The sequence below is a fragment of the Balaenoptera acutorostrata genome, chromosome 3, assembly GCF_949987535.1.
Source record: "Balaenoptera acutorostrata chromosome 3, mBalAcu1.1, whole genome shotgun sequence".
In the NCBI taxonomy this organism is placed as follows: domain Eukaryota; kingdom Metazoa; phylum Chordata; class Mammalia; order Artiodactyla; family Balaenopteridae; genus Balaenoptera; species Balaenoptera acutorostrata.
Genome location: NC_080066.1, coordinates 94375712 through 94392407, shown reverse-complemented (window position 1 = coordinate 94392407; position 16696 = coordinate 94375712). Strand labels below are relative to the sequence as shown.

Here is a 16696-nt window from a genome sequence, read left to right as displayed (position 1 = left end):
TCTCCCTCCCCACACCACATTCCCTCTATTTCTTAGTTTTCAAATTTCTGATCCAAGGTGGTTATCCATATCTTCAATGCATGAACATATTCAGTTCCATTTGGGGTTCTGTCTTATAATTTTCTTCTTCATAGTTGTTTATTCCTGACAGGAAATTTCCTTAGTAAATATGTGTTAGATTTTCTTGATTTTTTTTTTTTTTTTTTTAAGATTTCTTTATTGATTGATTGATTGATTGATTGCTATGTTGGGTCTTCGTTTCTGTGCTAGGGCTTTCTCCAGTTGTGGCAAGTGGGGGCCACTCTTCATCGCGGTGCACGGGCCTCTCACTATTGTGGCCTCTCTTGTTGCGGAGCACAGGCTCCAGACGCGCAGGCTCAGTAGTTGTGGCTCACGGGCCTAGTTGCTCCACGGCATGTGGGATCTTCCCAGACCAGGGCTCGAACCCGTGTTTCCTGCATTAGCAGGCAGATTCTCAACCACTGCGCCACCAGGGAAGCCCTTGATTTTTTGAAATAACACTTTATGGATATTGAAAATATTTTTCTTGTTCATTTTTGTGGCATTGGAATGTTTTACAGGATTCATAGATTAACTGGTGCCCTCCTCTGTCAGTATAGCAAAGTCCAAACACTTTAGTGGATTTTTATTTGGTCAGAGGAGATATTGTGCATCTTCTGATTTTATAGTTCTCTTTTCTTATAGGTAATTAAATTTTATTTCTCCTTTTTCCCCTCTGTAATTATTCATTTATTGCCTTTCAGCTCCAAGTTCATCCTTTTTGCCTATTCTGTGAAAGTGGATCTGTGCCCTTTAACTCTTTTCCTTCACCAGCTGGCATGGGAGTTTTGTCAGTAGAGGGCACTGGAGAGACCCTGCGGGAGGAAAGGGTTTTGCTTTGGGTTCCACTGTGCAGCTTGTCAAGCTTCTCCAGCATGTGTGGCTTTCCCCGTGCCTGTCTCCTGCAGTACACAGACAGCAGCAACCAATATCTTCCCAGAGCAACGTCTACTAGCCACAGGTTTTGTATCAGAGTGTCTCTAGTGAGACACTTCCAGTAAATCGTTTTCTCTGGCACTCCAGGGGGCAGATTTCCATCAAGTTCCAGAGGGCAGATATTTCAGAGGGCAGATATTTAATGCCATATTTCTAATGGCATTAGAGCAACTTCCCTGCCATCCAAGGAGTGAGGGCATACCCTCACCAACAAGGTCAGAACTCAGCCCTGGGGTGGGGACTGAGGGAGCTTTTCCTTGGATGCTTAATTCAGCCCTAGGAGTAGGAGCTGCACTTTATATTTGCTATTCCTGTATTCTTTACGGTTCTCTCTACTTTTTCAATCCCACGTTATTCCAGTTTTTTGTTATAGGTAATAATTCTTTGTATCATCTTTCCCTGTTCAAATTACTATGTAGTTTTTCTCTCCTGATTGGACCCAAACAGATATGTGTTTTTTTCCTTCACCATTCAACTGACAAAGGGCATTTCTCCCTTTTTGTCTTTTTTCTTCCCCAGAAGCTACATGTTTTGAATCATGAATATTTTTATCTCCCTGTAGTTTATTATCTGATCTACCTGGATACTTTTTAGTATTTTCATTCTTCGGATAGATTTAGTCTTTCTGATGTTCGTTTTAAATCAACCTTAAGTCCCAGGGCTAACTTTCCTCTTCCCACAGTTTTTATTGATCTGCCTTCAGTAAGCTTTGTGGCAGGGCTGGGTGAGGCAGCAGCATAAGAGATATTACGTAAGGCCTTGGGGTTTTGTTTTTTTCTCTTTTTACTTACAGTTAGTTTGATTTGGGCATCCTTCGTCTTCAAATTATGCTGAGGACATAGCTTTTATGTAGTTTTATTTTTCCTTTCTTATTAGTCTATCTTATTTTAGGAAAAAACTTTGGGATATGGGAACTTAAAATGTATTCATTGACTTCAGCTACCCTGAAGTGCTATCACCTGGATTTTTGCAAGTGTGAGATTTATTTCTAACAACAATCAAAGGAGAAGGAGGACAAAAGCATTAAAGCAAGAATCAAAATTTCTACATAGGCTCCAGCTCTGTCACTAATCTTTATCTAAAGTTGGCTGATTCACTCAGAGTGAGAATTATTTCCTCATTTGTAAAACGGGGTGGCTGGAATAGTGCAGTGAGTCCCAAACTCAGATAAGCATGAGAAACATGCGATGCACATGGACTTCTGTGCCATACCCCTAGACATTCTGATTCAGTAGGTCTGGGGTGAGTCCTACAAATGGGTATTTTACACAAACACCTGTGGTGATTCTACTATAGCTAGTCAAGGTCTCACATTTAAGAATTCTTTAACTAATTAGGGATATCATCTCCAGTTATATGAATCCATGTAAGCTTTTCTGATTCAATAAGCTCTAGTGATCTCATCTCAATGTAAAAACAAAGCAATGGGTTAGTGATAAAGTGTTCCAATTAGCTCATTGTATGATGATTTTTCCCTATTTACTTTTTCTTTTAAACCAACAAGAGCAGGTAAAAAAAAGGGGGGGGTCAGAAAAAAAGACAACCCCCCCCAAAATAGAAAAACAACAAACAAAAGCAACTGTATTTAATGTATACAGAGGAAAAAAAAAATCAAAAAACAAAAACAAACAAAAAAACCCCCCAAGAAGATGGAAATACACTAACCTCTTCCTAATATACCTCAAAAATTAATCACTTTCATAAGAGGAGTAGCTACACGTTTTGTTCCCACTAAACTTAAGCACAGTGTAGTCAGAAATAATTGTGGCTTGTTCTTGTTCCGGGGTCCCATCTATTCTTTAGTAGTAAATGCAACAAATGCCCCTTCTCATTTTGAAGAAAATCTACTGTACATCTAACATTCACGAGTAACACAAGCTCTAAGCTGCCATTTCACGGTATAATCTGTAAGTACTTTCTAAGAAAAGTAAATCCAAACAAAGGCATATATGAGAGCAATGTTAATTCAAGGAAACCCATAGGCATCCCTATGTCTTAGCATTTGGTCAGCTGAGGGAACCTGGATGGCATAAAAGACATTTCTGCTAATGTTGATACAACACATCTAGGAAAGACACTGATGAACCACCTGTTTAGGACATACCCGATTGCCGCAGGGGTCAAGCGGGTGTGCAGCTGAGGAGTGGTAGAAGTAGTGGTGGTGGTGAGGGAGCCGTCAGTTCCAGTCTTCTCCCAGTCGAAAGGGTCACTCTCAATTACTCCAAAGGTCTTGATGCTGTTGTCAAACACGGATGCAAGAAGCTAAACCACAAAAGGGAAAAACTAGAGTAAGCCAACAGTAAACATAATCACTCTATTCTATAAGAGAAAAGCACCTCAGACTCATAAATTAGTTTAGTAGTATGACTTTTTTAAAAAGCCTGATGATACAAATAGGGGAATTTGAATAAGGGTTATATATGGATGATGATATTCAATTAATATTGATTTTTCTCAGTTGAGGTACTGGTTTTTAGTTATGTAGGATAATGTATTTTTTCTTGGAAGATAAATAATGAAGTGTCATATTTAAAACCTACTTTCTGATGGTTTGGCAAAAGGAAATGTGTATTGTATGTGTATGTGTGCATTCAGTTTCAACCATGTGATCACTTTTTTGTGTGTGTCAAAAAGGGGCATATATGGTTCAACTTAAACAAGTGACCGCGTTAACAGGTGGTATATCTAGGTTAAGAGGCATATAAAAGTTCATTGTGCTGCCTTAGAATTTTTTTGTGGGTTTGAAAAATTCTTAAACTGTGTGTGTGTGCACATGAATTATCAAAAAGAAATCTGCTCTATTATTTTATTTATATTATATATTATTCCATTTTTGTCTTTAAATTCCAAAAGTCTAATGTACTATTGAGAAAGATCTCATAGAGACCTTCCTTTATGTTTGACAGTATGCAACATTTTCAATTTTATGATTAAAATTGAATTAATATCTCATCATTTCTCTTACTCTATTAGTAGCCTATCCTCAGAGATTCATCTTGTACACTTCCTGCCCCAGACCTGAAATCAGCACTTCTTCACTGGAGGATTTTTTATAAAGGTCTGTTTTAGGCTTTAAAGAGATGACTCTGGCTAAGAAGTGGAGAACAGATGCCATAAATAGGAGGGGGATGAGGGTGCTGGGAAGAGATGACCATTTAGGAGGCTACTGTCAACTGAGCCAGTATGGTAACAGTGGAGGTGATAAGAAGTGGTAGGATTTGGACATAATTTGTAGAGCCAACAGAACTTACTGAGAGATTAGATGAAAGCTGTGAAAGTAAAGAAAGAATAAAAGAATAATTTATATTTCTGTCCCGAGCCACTGGGTAAACGGTGGTGCCATTTACCGAGATGGAAAGCAGTGAATGTGAGGATTGGGATATTGAAAGTTTTATGGTGTTTAGGGAGGAATAGCGAATATAGGTACCAATTTGAGAGTCATCAGCATGTTGATATCAATGGGTATTATTTAAAGCCATATGACTAGATGATATCATCTAAGGAGAGTGGGTAACAAGGGCTAAGGCTTAGGGCACTCCAACATTTAGACGGAAAGAAGAGGTGGACTCAGAAAAAAACAAAAAACAAAAAAACAAGGAGTGGCCAGTGAGGTAGAAAACAGGTGTGTAGTGTTCTAGATACCAAGTGAAGAAACCACCTCAACAAGGAGATGGTCAAATGCTACCAATTATAAACTATAGTTATTTTTGATTATTTAATTGATTTCACCCAGACTGTAAGCTCCACGAGGCTGGTACATGTCTGATCTTGCTCATCACTGTATCTAACCAATGCCTTATGTCTAAGAGTGACATATTGTGATTTATATGAAATAAATATTTGGTCATTTACAGGACCAAAAATACATTTCTCATATATATTTGGTCTTTGTCCACAGTTCCTGACTCACAGCTCCCAAAACCCTTGAAATTTTCTGAGAGATAAGAGCAGTGGGAGCATTTCTTGTTATAGTATTTGATCTCTACTCCTCAGTTCCTGAAATCACTTCAGAGCCATAAAGGTGAAATGGGTGTCTTGTTATTCATAACAAACCCCTTTCTACCACAACTGGGTTTATGTTAATAAGGTGACTTTTGGAAAGCACCTAAGGATGGAGGCTGGTCACCAGAGGAACCAACCATGTGATTAGAGGGTTGGAACTTTCAGTCCCACACCCCTGGCCTCCAGGGGGAGGGAAGAAGGGTTGGAGGTTGAATCAATTACCAGTGGTCAATGATTTAATCAATCATTCCTATATAATGAAGCCTCCATAAAAACCCAAAAGGATGGGCTTCAGAGACCTTCCAGGTTGGTGAACATGTGGAGGTACTGAGAGTGGTGCCCTTGGAGAGGGCATGGAAGCTCCACACCCTTTCCTCATACCTTGTTACATGCAGTTCTTCCATCTGGCTGCTTGAGTTATATCCTTTGTAATTAACTGGTAATCTAGGGGGAAAATTGGCTTCCTAAGGCCTATGAGCCACTCTAGCAAGTTAATCAAACCCAAGGACGGGGTCATGGCAACCTCCAATTTATAGCCAGTCAGTCAGAAGTACACATGACAACTAGGACTTGTAACTGGTATCTAAAGTGGAAGGTAGTCTTGTGGGAATAAGTCCTTAACCTGTGAAATCTGATGCTATTTATCTCTGGGTAGATGGTGTCAGAATTGAGTTAAATTTTAGGAATCCAGCTGGTGTCAGAGAATTGCTTGGTGGTGTGGGAAAAAAAGAAATTGGAATTGTGGGTGCAGAACCCTTAAATAGTACTCTAAAAGCAGTTTGAGAATAAATGTTTATTTGTACTAATACTTGCTGAAAGATTCACATGATCCTACCTTTTGTTTTAAGTCCTCCCTGCCAAAAAATAATAGATGTAGAAAGGGAAACTAAAAAGCTAAAAGGAATTGGGAAAGGCATAGTTATAAAACCTCGGAATTTTTATTTTGGTCCTATTTTTGTTGACATAAGTTATCAATGTTACAGCTCAGATCTTCCCAAATTGTCAGAGGTAGAGGGCTTTAGAAAACACAAAGGATGAAAGGAAGATGGATTGAAACCCTGCACCTGAGAACTGAAACAGCAGACCTTGGACCTCTTTCCAACTCTGGAAATTGAGGTTCTCATAGGTTCCCACAGAGTGACATGTTTCTTTCCTGAAAAGTGGAGTCCCTATCCACGAGGCAGCATCTGCTCTGCTGTGTGAATACTCAGACTGCTACTGCTAAATGCTCTGCCTGTACTGCATGGCAATAGGCATGGTCCTAAACAGTTTTTATTGTCAGATGATGGAATTCTTTTCTTACATTTATCATAGTATTGTATGTCTTAGAAAATGTAGCATATGCCATTGGTCCAAAAATAAGAAACAGTTCGTTACTATGATGGTGATAACTTGAGACCAGCAGCAGGAGGCAGAAGGATGGAGGGCACATGACAAAAGAAATAGAAGGAAAGCTAAAAGCACTGAAGCATTGAAGGCACCCTACTGGGAACAAATGGTCAGATGATTAGAGCTCTGCAGATACCTTAAAGAGCAAAACATTTCTAATGTAGCAGAATAATTTTCTAATTCAGGACCATGGTTGCTCTAAATCCTAAACTTCAACAGACTGGGATAGTAGAAATAGGACAAGTCAAGGCCTTTTTTTTTTTTTTTTTTGGTAACTGAATTCATCATATCACATTTGGCTAAAATAAATAATAAGACCGGAAAACTCAATTCAGTTACTCATTCAACTAGATTTCAGAGTATAAATCATTAACCTTAGAAATCAAATATACATATACACATATATGTATGTATGTGTAAATAAATAAATAAAACTTGTGGTCCTCATCCTTTTTTATAGCCCAATACTACTGAGGATTAAAACACTTTCACTTTCCAATCAGAACAGGAGCTCACTGTGCAGTAATTCTCAAACTGAAAAGGAAGCAGAGCAAAATCTGAAAAAACCTTCCAGATGATTCTGACACTTCCCTCTAGGAAGACATGATCCATATCTCTCCACTGAGAATCACTGGAAATCTAGTATATATCTGACTCCTTTAAATCTTCTATTTAATAATGTATTCTTAGAAAATACAAATTTATCTAAAGAGTCCAGGTTTCTCAAATTAGGGTAATGTGCACCCTCAGGGGATGCAGCCATATGCCAGAGAGAGTTTAAAGTCATTTGATAAATGTGGCACAGCTTCCTGGAGAATTTTACTCAGAGTAAGACATTTAATATGATATTTTATAAAACAATGAACACAAAGAAGTTAGAAAGCAAAATTCATAGGAACCTTTAGGATAAATCAAGAGAATACAAAGAAATTGTGGACTTATGGCTGACACTTTAAGACGGTTCCCGGACCTCTTGAAAACATGCTCATACTTTGCTGCAATAGGAGAAATTGGTGAAATAGTGTGAGAAACACTAGAAGCATAACATCATCAGGAAGGTGAATCTTCCTTGAACGGAAGTAGGGAAAGGGAGGAGGTTGGGGGAAGGAGACTCGGGGGGGAGCGGGGGGGTGGGCGGGAAGGGGAAGAAAAGAGGAGGGAGGACCTGAGGAAGATCTGGACAGACAACAATGCAATATTACTTTTTATGTGGCTACTGTTGTTGATTACTTGTGTCAATTTCCCTTCTGATTGCACTTACGAATAAGAGGTAGTTGTTTTTCTTAATTCTAATGGGATATACAATAAAATGCTTTTTTTAAAACATATTATTCAAGACACAAAAAAGTACATAAAAATCAGGTACTATGTCTGGGTAATGAGATTCTGAATTATTCGGACTTCCTATTTTCTGTAATTTCCAAACTTGTATTATGATATGTATTACTTTTAATAACAAGAAAAAATTTAACAAAAATGCATTATCTAAAATAAATTAATTGTATACATAAGCATGTGTAGTCCCAAAAATGCGTGATGCAATATCCCACCACTTGGAACATCCTTATTCTTTTTTTTTTTAACTACATCTTTATTAGAGTATAATTGCTTCACAATGCTGTTAGTTTCTGTTGTACAACAAAGTGAATCAGCCACATGCATACATATATCCCCATATCCCCTCCCTTGAGCCTCGAGCCTCCCTCCCATCCTCCCTATCCCACCCGTCTAGGTCATCGCGAAGCCCCGAGCTGATCTCCCTGTGCTATGCGGCTGCTTCCCACTAGCTATCTATCTTACATTTGGTAGTGTATATATGTCAATGCTACTCTCACTTCACCCCAACTTCCCCCTCACCCCCGTGTCCTCAAGTCCATTCTCTATGTCTACATCTTTATTCCTGCCCTGCCACTGGGTTCATTAGTACCTTTTTTTTTTTTTCAGATTCCATACATATGCATTAGCATACAGTATTTGTTTTTCTCTTTCTGACTTACTTCACTCTGTATTACAGGTCCATCCACCCCACTACAAATAACTCAATTTCATTTCTTTTTATGGCTGAGTAATATTCCATTGTATATATGTGCCACATCTTCTTTATCCATTCATCTGTCAATGGAACATTTAGGTTGCTTCCATGTCCTGGTTATTGTAAATAGTGCCACAATGAGCACTGTGGTACATATCTCTTTTTGAATTATGGTTTTCTCAGGGTATATGCCCACTAGTGGGATTGCTGGGTCATATGGTAGTTCTATTTTTAGTTTTTTAAGGAACCTCCACACTGTTCTCCATAGTGGTTGTATCAATTTACATTCCCACCAACAGTGCAGGAGGGTTCCCTTTTCACCACACCCTTTCTAGCATTTATTGTTTCTAGATTTTTTGATAATGGCCATTCTGACCAGTGTGAGGTGATATCTCATTGTAGTTTTGATTTATATTTCTCTAATAATTAGTGATGTTGAGCATCTTTTCATGTGCCTCTTGGCCATCTGTATGTCTTCTTTGGTGAAATGTCTATTTAGGTCTTCCACCCATTTTTTTTTTTTTTTTTTTTGATACTGCTCTCCTACACTGACTCTGGGCTTGGCCACGTGACCTACTTTGCCCAACACTGCCCATTTTTTAATAGTTTGTTTTTTTGATATTGAGCTCTATGAGCTGTTTGTATATTTTGGAGAGTAATCCTTTGTCCATTGATTTGTTTGCAAATATTTTCTCCAATTCTGAGGGTTGTCTTTTCGTCTTGTTTATGGTTCCCTTTGCTGTGCAAAAGCTTTTAAATTTAATTAGGTCCATCTGTTTATTTTTATTACTCTAGGAGGTAGATCAAAAAAGATCTTGCTGTGGTTTATGTCAAAGAGTGTTTTTCCTATGTTTTCCTCTAAGAGTTTTATAGTGTCTGGTCTTAACATTTAGGTCTTTAGTCCATTTGGAGTTTATTTTTGTATATGGTGTTAGGTAGTGTTCTAAGTTCATTCTTCTACAAATAGCTGTCCAGTTTTCCCAGAACCACTTATTGAAGAGGCTGTCTTTTCTCCACTGTATGTTCGTGCCTCCTTTGTCATAAATTTGGTGATTGTATGTGCGTGGGTTTATCTCTGGGCTTTCTATCCTGTACCATTGATCTATATTTCTGTTTTTGTGCCAGTACCATACTGTCTTGATTACTGTAGCTTTGCAGTATAGTTTGAATTTGGGAGCCTGATTACTCCAGCTCTGTTTTTCTTTCTCAAGATTGCTTTGGCTATTCGGGGGCTTTTGTGTTTCCATACGAATTGTAAAACTTTTTGTTCTCGTTCTGCAAAGAATACCATTCGTAGTTTGATAGGGGTTGCATTGAATCTTTAGATTGCTTTGGGTAGTATAGTCATTTTCACAGTATTGATTCTTCCAATCCAAGAACATGGTCTGTTTCTCCATCTGTTTATGTCATCTTTGATTTCTTTCATCAGTGTTTTATAGTTTTCTGAGTACAAGTCTTTGCCTCCTTAGGTAGGTTTATTCCCAGGCATTTTATTCTTTTTGTTGCAATGGTAAATGGGATTGTTTCCTTAATTTCTCTTTCTGATCTTTCATTGTTGGTGTATAGAAATGCAACAGATTTCTGTGTATTAATTTTGTATCCTGCAACCTTACCAAATTCATTGATTAGTTCTAGTAGTTTTCTGGTGGCATCTTTAGGATTTTCTATGTATAGTATCATGTCATCTGCAAACAGTGACAGTTCTACTTCTTCTTTTCCAATTTGTATTCCTTGTATTTCTTTTTCTTCTCTGATTGCCATGGCTAGGACTTCCAAAACTATGTTAAGTAAGAGTGGCGAGAGTGGACATCCTTGTCTTGTTCCTGATATTAGTGGAAATGCTTTCAGTTTTTCACCATGGAGTATGATGTTTGATGTGGGTTTGTCATATATGGCCTTTATTATGTTGAGGTAGGTTCCCTCTATGCCCACTTTCTGGAGAGTTTTTATCATAAATGGGTGTTGAATTTTGTCAAAAGCTTTTTCTGCATCTTTGAGATGATCATATGGTTTCTATTCCTTAATCTGTTAATATGGTGTATCACATTGATTGATTTGTGTATACTGAAGAATCCTTGCCATTCCTGGGATAAATCCCACTTGGCCATGGTGTATGATCCTTTTAATATGTTGTTGGATTCTGTTTGCTAGTATTTTGTTCAGGATTTTTGCATCTATGTTCATCAGTGATATTGGTCTATAATTTTCTTTTTTTGTGGTATCTTTTTCTGATTTTGGTATCAGGGTGATGGTGCCCTCGTAGAATGAATTTGGGAGTGTTCCTCCCTCTGCAATTTTTTGGAAGAGTCTGAGAAGGATTGGTGTTAGCTCTTCTCTAAATATTTGATAGAATTCGCCTGTGAAGCCATCTGGTCCTGGACTTTTGTTTGTTGGAAGATTTCTAACTACAGTTTCAATTTCATTACTTGTGATAGGTCTGTTTATATTTTCTAATTCTTCCTGGTCCAGTCTTGGAAAATTGTACCTTTCCCAAATTTGTCCATTTCTTCCAGGTTGTCCATTTTATTGGCATCGAGTTGCTTGTAGTAGTCTCTTAGGATGTTTTGTATTTCTGCGGTGTCTCTTGTAACTTCTCCTTTTTCATTTCTAATTTTATTGACTTGAGTCCTCTCCCTCTTTTTCTTGATGAGTCTCGCTAATGGTTTATCAATTTTGTTTATCTTCTCAAAGAACCAGCTTTTAGTTTGTTTTGTTTTTTTTTAATTTAATTTAATTTTTTTTTTTTTGGCTGTGTTGGGTCTTCGGTTCGTGCGAGGGCTTTGTTTTAGTTGCGGCAAGTGGGGGCCACTCTTCATCGCGGTGCGGGGACCGCTCTTCATCGCGGTGCGTGGGCCTTTCACTATCGCGGCCCCTCCCGTTGCGGGGCACAGGCTCCAGACGCACAGGCTCAGTAGTTGTGGCTCACGGGCCCAGCTGCTCCGTGGCATGTGGGATCTTCCCAGACCAGGGCTCGAACCCGTGTCCCCTGCATTAGCAGGCAGATTCTCAACCACTGCGCCACCAGGGAAGCCCCAGCTTTTAGTTTTATTGATCTTTACTACTGTTTTCTTTGTTTCTATTTCATTTATTTCTGCTCTGATCTTTATGATTTCTTTCCTTCTACTGACTTTGGGTTTTCTTTGTTCTTCTTTCTCTAGTTGCTTTAGGTGTAGGGTTAGATTGTTTATTTGAGATTTTTCTTGTTTCTTGAGGTGAGATTGAATTGCTATAAACTTCCCCCTTAGAACTGCTTTTGCTGCATCCCATAGGTTTTGGGTCGTCGTGTTTTCATTGTCATTTGTTTCTGTGTATTTTTTTATTTCTTCTTTGATTTATTCAGTGATCTCTTGGTTATTGAGTAGTGCACTGTTTAGCCTCCATGTATTCGTGTTTTTTATAGTTTTTTTCCTGTAATTGATTTCCAATCTCATAGCGTTGTGGTCAGAAAAGATGCGTGATACAATTTCAATTTTCTTAAATTTTCCAAGGCTTGATTTGTGACCCAAGATGTGATCTATCCTGGAGAATGTTCCGTGTGCACTTGAGAAGAAACTATATTCTGCCACTTCTGGGTTGAATGTTCTATAAATATCAATTAAGTCTATCTGGTCTACTGGGTCATTTAAAGCTTTGTTTCCTTATTTATTTCCTGTTTGGATGATCTGTCCATTGGTGTAAGTGGGGTGTTAAAAGTCCCCTACTATTATTGTGTTACTGTCGATTTCCCCTTTCATGGCTGTTAGCATTTGCCTTATGTACTGAGGTGCTCCTATGTTGGGTTCATAAACATTTATAATTGTTATATCTTCTTCTTGGATTGATCCCTTGATCATTATGTCGTGTCCTTCCTTATCTCTTATAACAGTCTTTATTTTAAAGTCTATTTTATCTGATACGAGTATTGCTGCTCCAGCTTTCTTTTGATTTCCATTTGCATGGAGTATCTTTTTCCATCCCTTCAATTTTAGTCTGTATGTGTCCCTAGGTCTGAAGTGGGTCTCCTGTAGACAGCATATATATGGGTCTTGTTTTTGTATCCATTCAGCCAGTCTGTGTCTTTTGGTTGGGGCATTTAATCCATTTACATTCAAGGTTATTATCAATATGTATGCTCCTATTACCATTTTCTTAATTGTTTTGGTGTGTTTTTGTGGGTCTTTTTCTTCCCTTGTGTTTCCCGCCTAGAGAAGTTTCTTTAGCATTTGCTGTAAAGCTGGTTTGGTGGTGCTGAATGCTCTTAGCTTTTGCTTGTCTGAAAAGCTTTTGATTTCTCTGTTGAATCTGAATGAGATCCTTGCTGGGTAGAGTAATCTTGATTGTAGGTTTTTCTCTTTCATCACTTTAAGTATATCCTGCCACTCCCTCCTGGCCTGCAGAGTTTCTGCTGAAAAATCAGCTGATAACCTTATGGGGATTCCTTTGTATGTTATTTTTTATTTTTCCCTTTGCTGCTTTTAATATTTTTTCTTTGAATTTAATTTTTGTTATTTTGATTAATATGTATCTTGGTGTGTTTCTCCTAGGGTTTATTCTCTGTGCTTCCTGGACTTGGGTGACTATTTCCTTTCCCATGTTAGGGAAATTTTCCACTATAATCTCTTCAAATATTTTCTCAGACCCTTTCTTTTTCTCTTCTTCTTCTTGGACCCCTATAATTTGACTGTTGGTGTGTTTAGTGTTGTCCCAGAGGTCTCTGCAATTGTCTTCAATACTTTTCATTCTTTTTTCTTTATTCTGCTCCTCAGCAGTTATTTCCACCATATTGTCTTCCAGCTCACTTATTCTTTCCTTTGCCACAGTTATTCTGTTATTGACTCCTTCTAGTGTATTTTTCATCTCAGTTATTATGTTGTTCATCACTGTTTGTTTGTTCTTTAGTTCTTCTAGATCTTTGTTAAACATTTCTTGTATTTTCTCAATCCGTGCCTCCATTCTATTTCCAAGATTCTGGATCATCTTTACTATCATTACTCCGATTCTTTTTCGGGTAGATTGCCTATTTCCTCTTCATTTATTTGGTCTTGTAGGTTTTTACCTTGCTCCTTCATCTGTGATATATTTTTTGCTGTCTCTTTTTTTTTTTTTTTTTTGGATGGGTGTGATTGTGTTCCTCTCTTACTGGTTGTTTGGCCTGAGGCTTCCAACAGTGGAGTTTGTAGGCTGTTGGGTAGAGCTGGGTCTCGGTGCCGAGATGAGGACCTCCGGGAGACCTCACTCCGATGAACAGTCCTTGGGGTCTAAGGTTCTCTGTTAGTCCAGTGGTTCGGACTCGGAGCTCCCACCACAGGAGCTTTGGCCTGACGCCCCCCAGCTCGTGAACCAAGATCCCACAAGCCGCATGGGGTGGCAAAAAAATAAAGAACAGTAACAAAGAGTAAAAAATAAAATTAGACTAGGAAACTAACAGATATATTAGAAAGACTATGAAAAAATGAAAATATAGATGAAACAACAACCGGAAGGGAAAACAGAACCACAATAATAAAAAAAAAAGGTGGAAAAAGCCTTAGCTGTGGCGGGCAGGGTCTAGGCAGGGGTGGGGTTTGGGCAGTGGGCGGGGCCTATGTTTAGGACCCACAGGGCTGGAAAAGGTCCTGGAGGGGTGTGGGGCTTAGGCTCAATGGAACAGAAGGGGTCCAGGCGTGCCTCTGGTCTCAGAGGGTGGGGGACCTGGCCTGGGAGCCCAGCAGGCTTCCTGGGCCCTAGTGGGTGAGGCAAACACCCTCTGCTCCTCTCCCGCTCCTGCTCCTCTGGTCCTGGAGGGCCCCTCCCTCCTGCCTCTCCTGTTCTCCCCTAGGAGGGCCTCCCTCCTCTGCCCCCAGGATCCACGTGGCCTGGAGGGTTCTTTGGCGGGCAGGGGACCTGGCCTGGGAGCTCAGCAGGTTTCCCAGGCTCGAGTGGGCAGGGCAATACCCTTATTCTTTATAGCAATCATTCATCTGACATAGACCTAATGTCTTAGGGAAGCACCCCTCCTCTTATCCTTAGCACAAATGCAATCAATAGCTTTATCATATTTATCTCCACATGAAATCCCAGTTTGCCCTTTCAAAGAAAATGCAGACAAAGTCCAGTCTTTGAAAAACAAGAACTATTTGCAATGTGATATTGAGGACGGAGAAGCCTGATTCCTTCTCAGTTAATAAATGGTAAATTAATGGATCAGTAAAGCATTTAACCAGCAGAGCACAATGACAATGCTGGCTTGGCTGATTCAAAGATAGATTATTTACGGCAAAAGAAACTGCCTCACTTCAGTGATAAGTAGATGCAATAGAGGAAAAGAAATGCACAGGTTCTAGATTTCTCTCCTCTTCTGGGGGTTTTTTAGCAGCATTGGTAGAGGGAAAAAAAAAATTACATTGCACGCATCCTTTGGAGAACAGAACCAAAAAAAGAAAGATCAAATAAAGAGAGTTAGTTGAAGAAGCTTCAGAGTTTTAGGCTGTTTTCACCACTTGTAAGATACCAGGATGACTAAGGAGTGCCCCTTGGTCGGCCACCCCAGGGGACCTGAGGCAGTGTGAGGCAGCATGGTCGCACAGCCACTGTGCTGCCTGATACCAATGTCGTTTCTTCCAGGTGCTCATCAGCCCACAAGGTAAACTGGCAATGTCTAAGCTTCTCGATGCCTCCTAAAAAGCTCAATGAAAAAGGTAAGCAACATTTCCTTTTTGCCATAACAGGACAAAGCAGCATAAAGGAAATAGAGGTTCTATTAACAAAGAAGTAACGTTGAGTACAATACAAGAATGAAGAAAAGTGCGATAATTATAAGCAAACGCAGTGTGTCACTGAGGTACATGTAAAACCACTTTCATTTACATGATGCTTTACGATTTACAAAACATTCTCACAATTACCTCATTAAAATCTTAACAACACTGTGGGGTAGGCATTTTCACCATTTCACAGACAAGAAAACAGGTTTAGAAAGGCCATACAAATGGTGTGTAGCAAAGCACCAACTGAAACAGCTCTTTTAAGTGCAGTGCCATTTCCGCCATGTTAGAGTTACAGCCAGTCAGCAGGTGTTGAGCTGCACCCCACAGGCCTGCAAGCCCTGTACCTGCCAGGCCTCAAGACTGAAGAAAGAGCCAAGAGACAGTGCCAGAGACATCAGTGGTTTATTAGAAAGGGAACCTTACATGTCTGCAGCAAGAGGGTCCTGGAGCAACACCCCACGGTGCATGGCAGACAGCAGGCAGGTCATGGCAGCAATCTTCACTACTAGGGGAAGAAGGAGGCTACCACTGATAGGGGAAATTGATGTCAGCTTGGCTCATCAGTTGCCAGGGAAACCAGCAACTGGGGCAAGTCCCTCACAGCCCCTCAGATTAATGACCATCACAAGGGCTGATGTTTCCCTTTAATAAACTAGCAGGTGGAGCTGTTCTGGCCTAAGAACTAGAATAATCACAAGCTGGGCCAGGGGGCAAGGCCATTCATGTGAGCACGGTGTAGATGAAGCAGGGACTGGTCGAGCAGGGGATGTACAGAGAGCAAGAGAACAGCCATCTTGAGTGGTCTGACCACATACCAGGCAAGGCAAAAACAGTATAAAGTTGAAATTATCCTTGAAAGCTTCTTAAGATGCCCATAAATAAAGTACAGGATAGTAGTTGTACTAGATGCAAAATAGCTAGATTTTTTTCTCCAGCATTGGGAGAGACTTCTATTTCTTCAGATGAATGTGAATGAAGCTACCTACATTTAGGGGTTATATTGTACCCCCAAAATTACTGTCCTTTTAAACATTAGAATCATAGTCAGTGCAGCCTGACTGCTGTGAATGAGAGAAAGAGTGAGGGAACAGCAGATTCACAAAGGCACACAGGGCATGGCTGAGCCAAAGGGCAAGCAGAATCACAGACACGTTAAAATTGTTCCATCTCCTGCATATGCAGCTGAATTTAAGTGAGTCAAGTAAACATGGATGTTCTGTGACTCTGCTGTATTCTACATAGTTATACCAAATGCCCATTCATTGACTCAGACATACACTGAATGCCTACTACGCTGGGCACTAGGAATGCAAGAGTGAAGAAAACACAGTCTTTTCTTCAGAGAGTTTGCATTTAACAGAAGCAATAATCAGATTAAGCAGATTTCATTCAATTTGGCAAACTTTTATTAAATGCCTATCATTGTGCTAACTTCTCTAGAAAACTGAGATAAATGTGCAAGGTACTGGCTCTAATGGAATTTATCTAGTAAAGAGAGAAAACAAAGTACCGCTATAAGAGTTTAGCATAAGAAGTCACTCCTGTCTGAAAG

General features: G+C 39.5%; 1 protein-coding gene across 8 annotated transcripts in view; it reads right to left on the bottom strand.

Moving 5' to 3' along the window:
* TTBK2 (tau tubulin kinase 2) overlaps positions 1-16696 on the bottom strand; it is a 148776-nt gene that overhangs the window by 31085 nt on the left and 100995 nt on the right. For all 8 annotated transcript variants that reach the window (XM_028164348.2, XM_057543379.1, XM_028164350.2 and 5 more), the window contains one exon: positions 3101-3258. In XM_028164348.2, coding sequence (XP_028020149.2) covers positions 3101-3258 — 158 coding nt within the window. The remainder of the gene's footprint in view (positions 1-3100; positions 3259-16696) is intronic.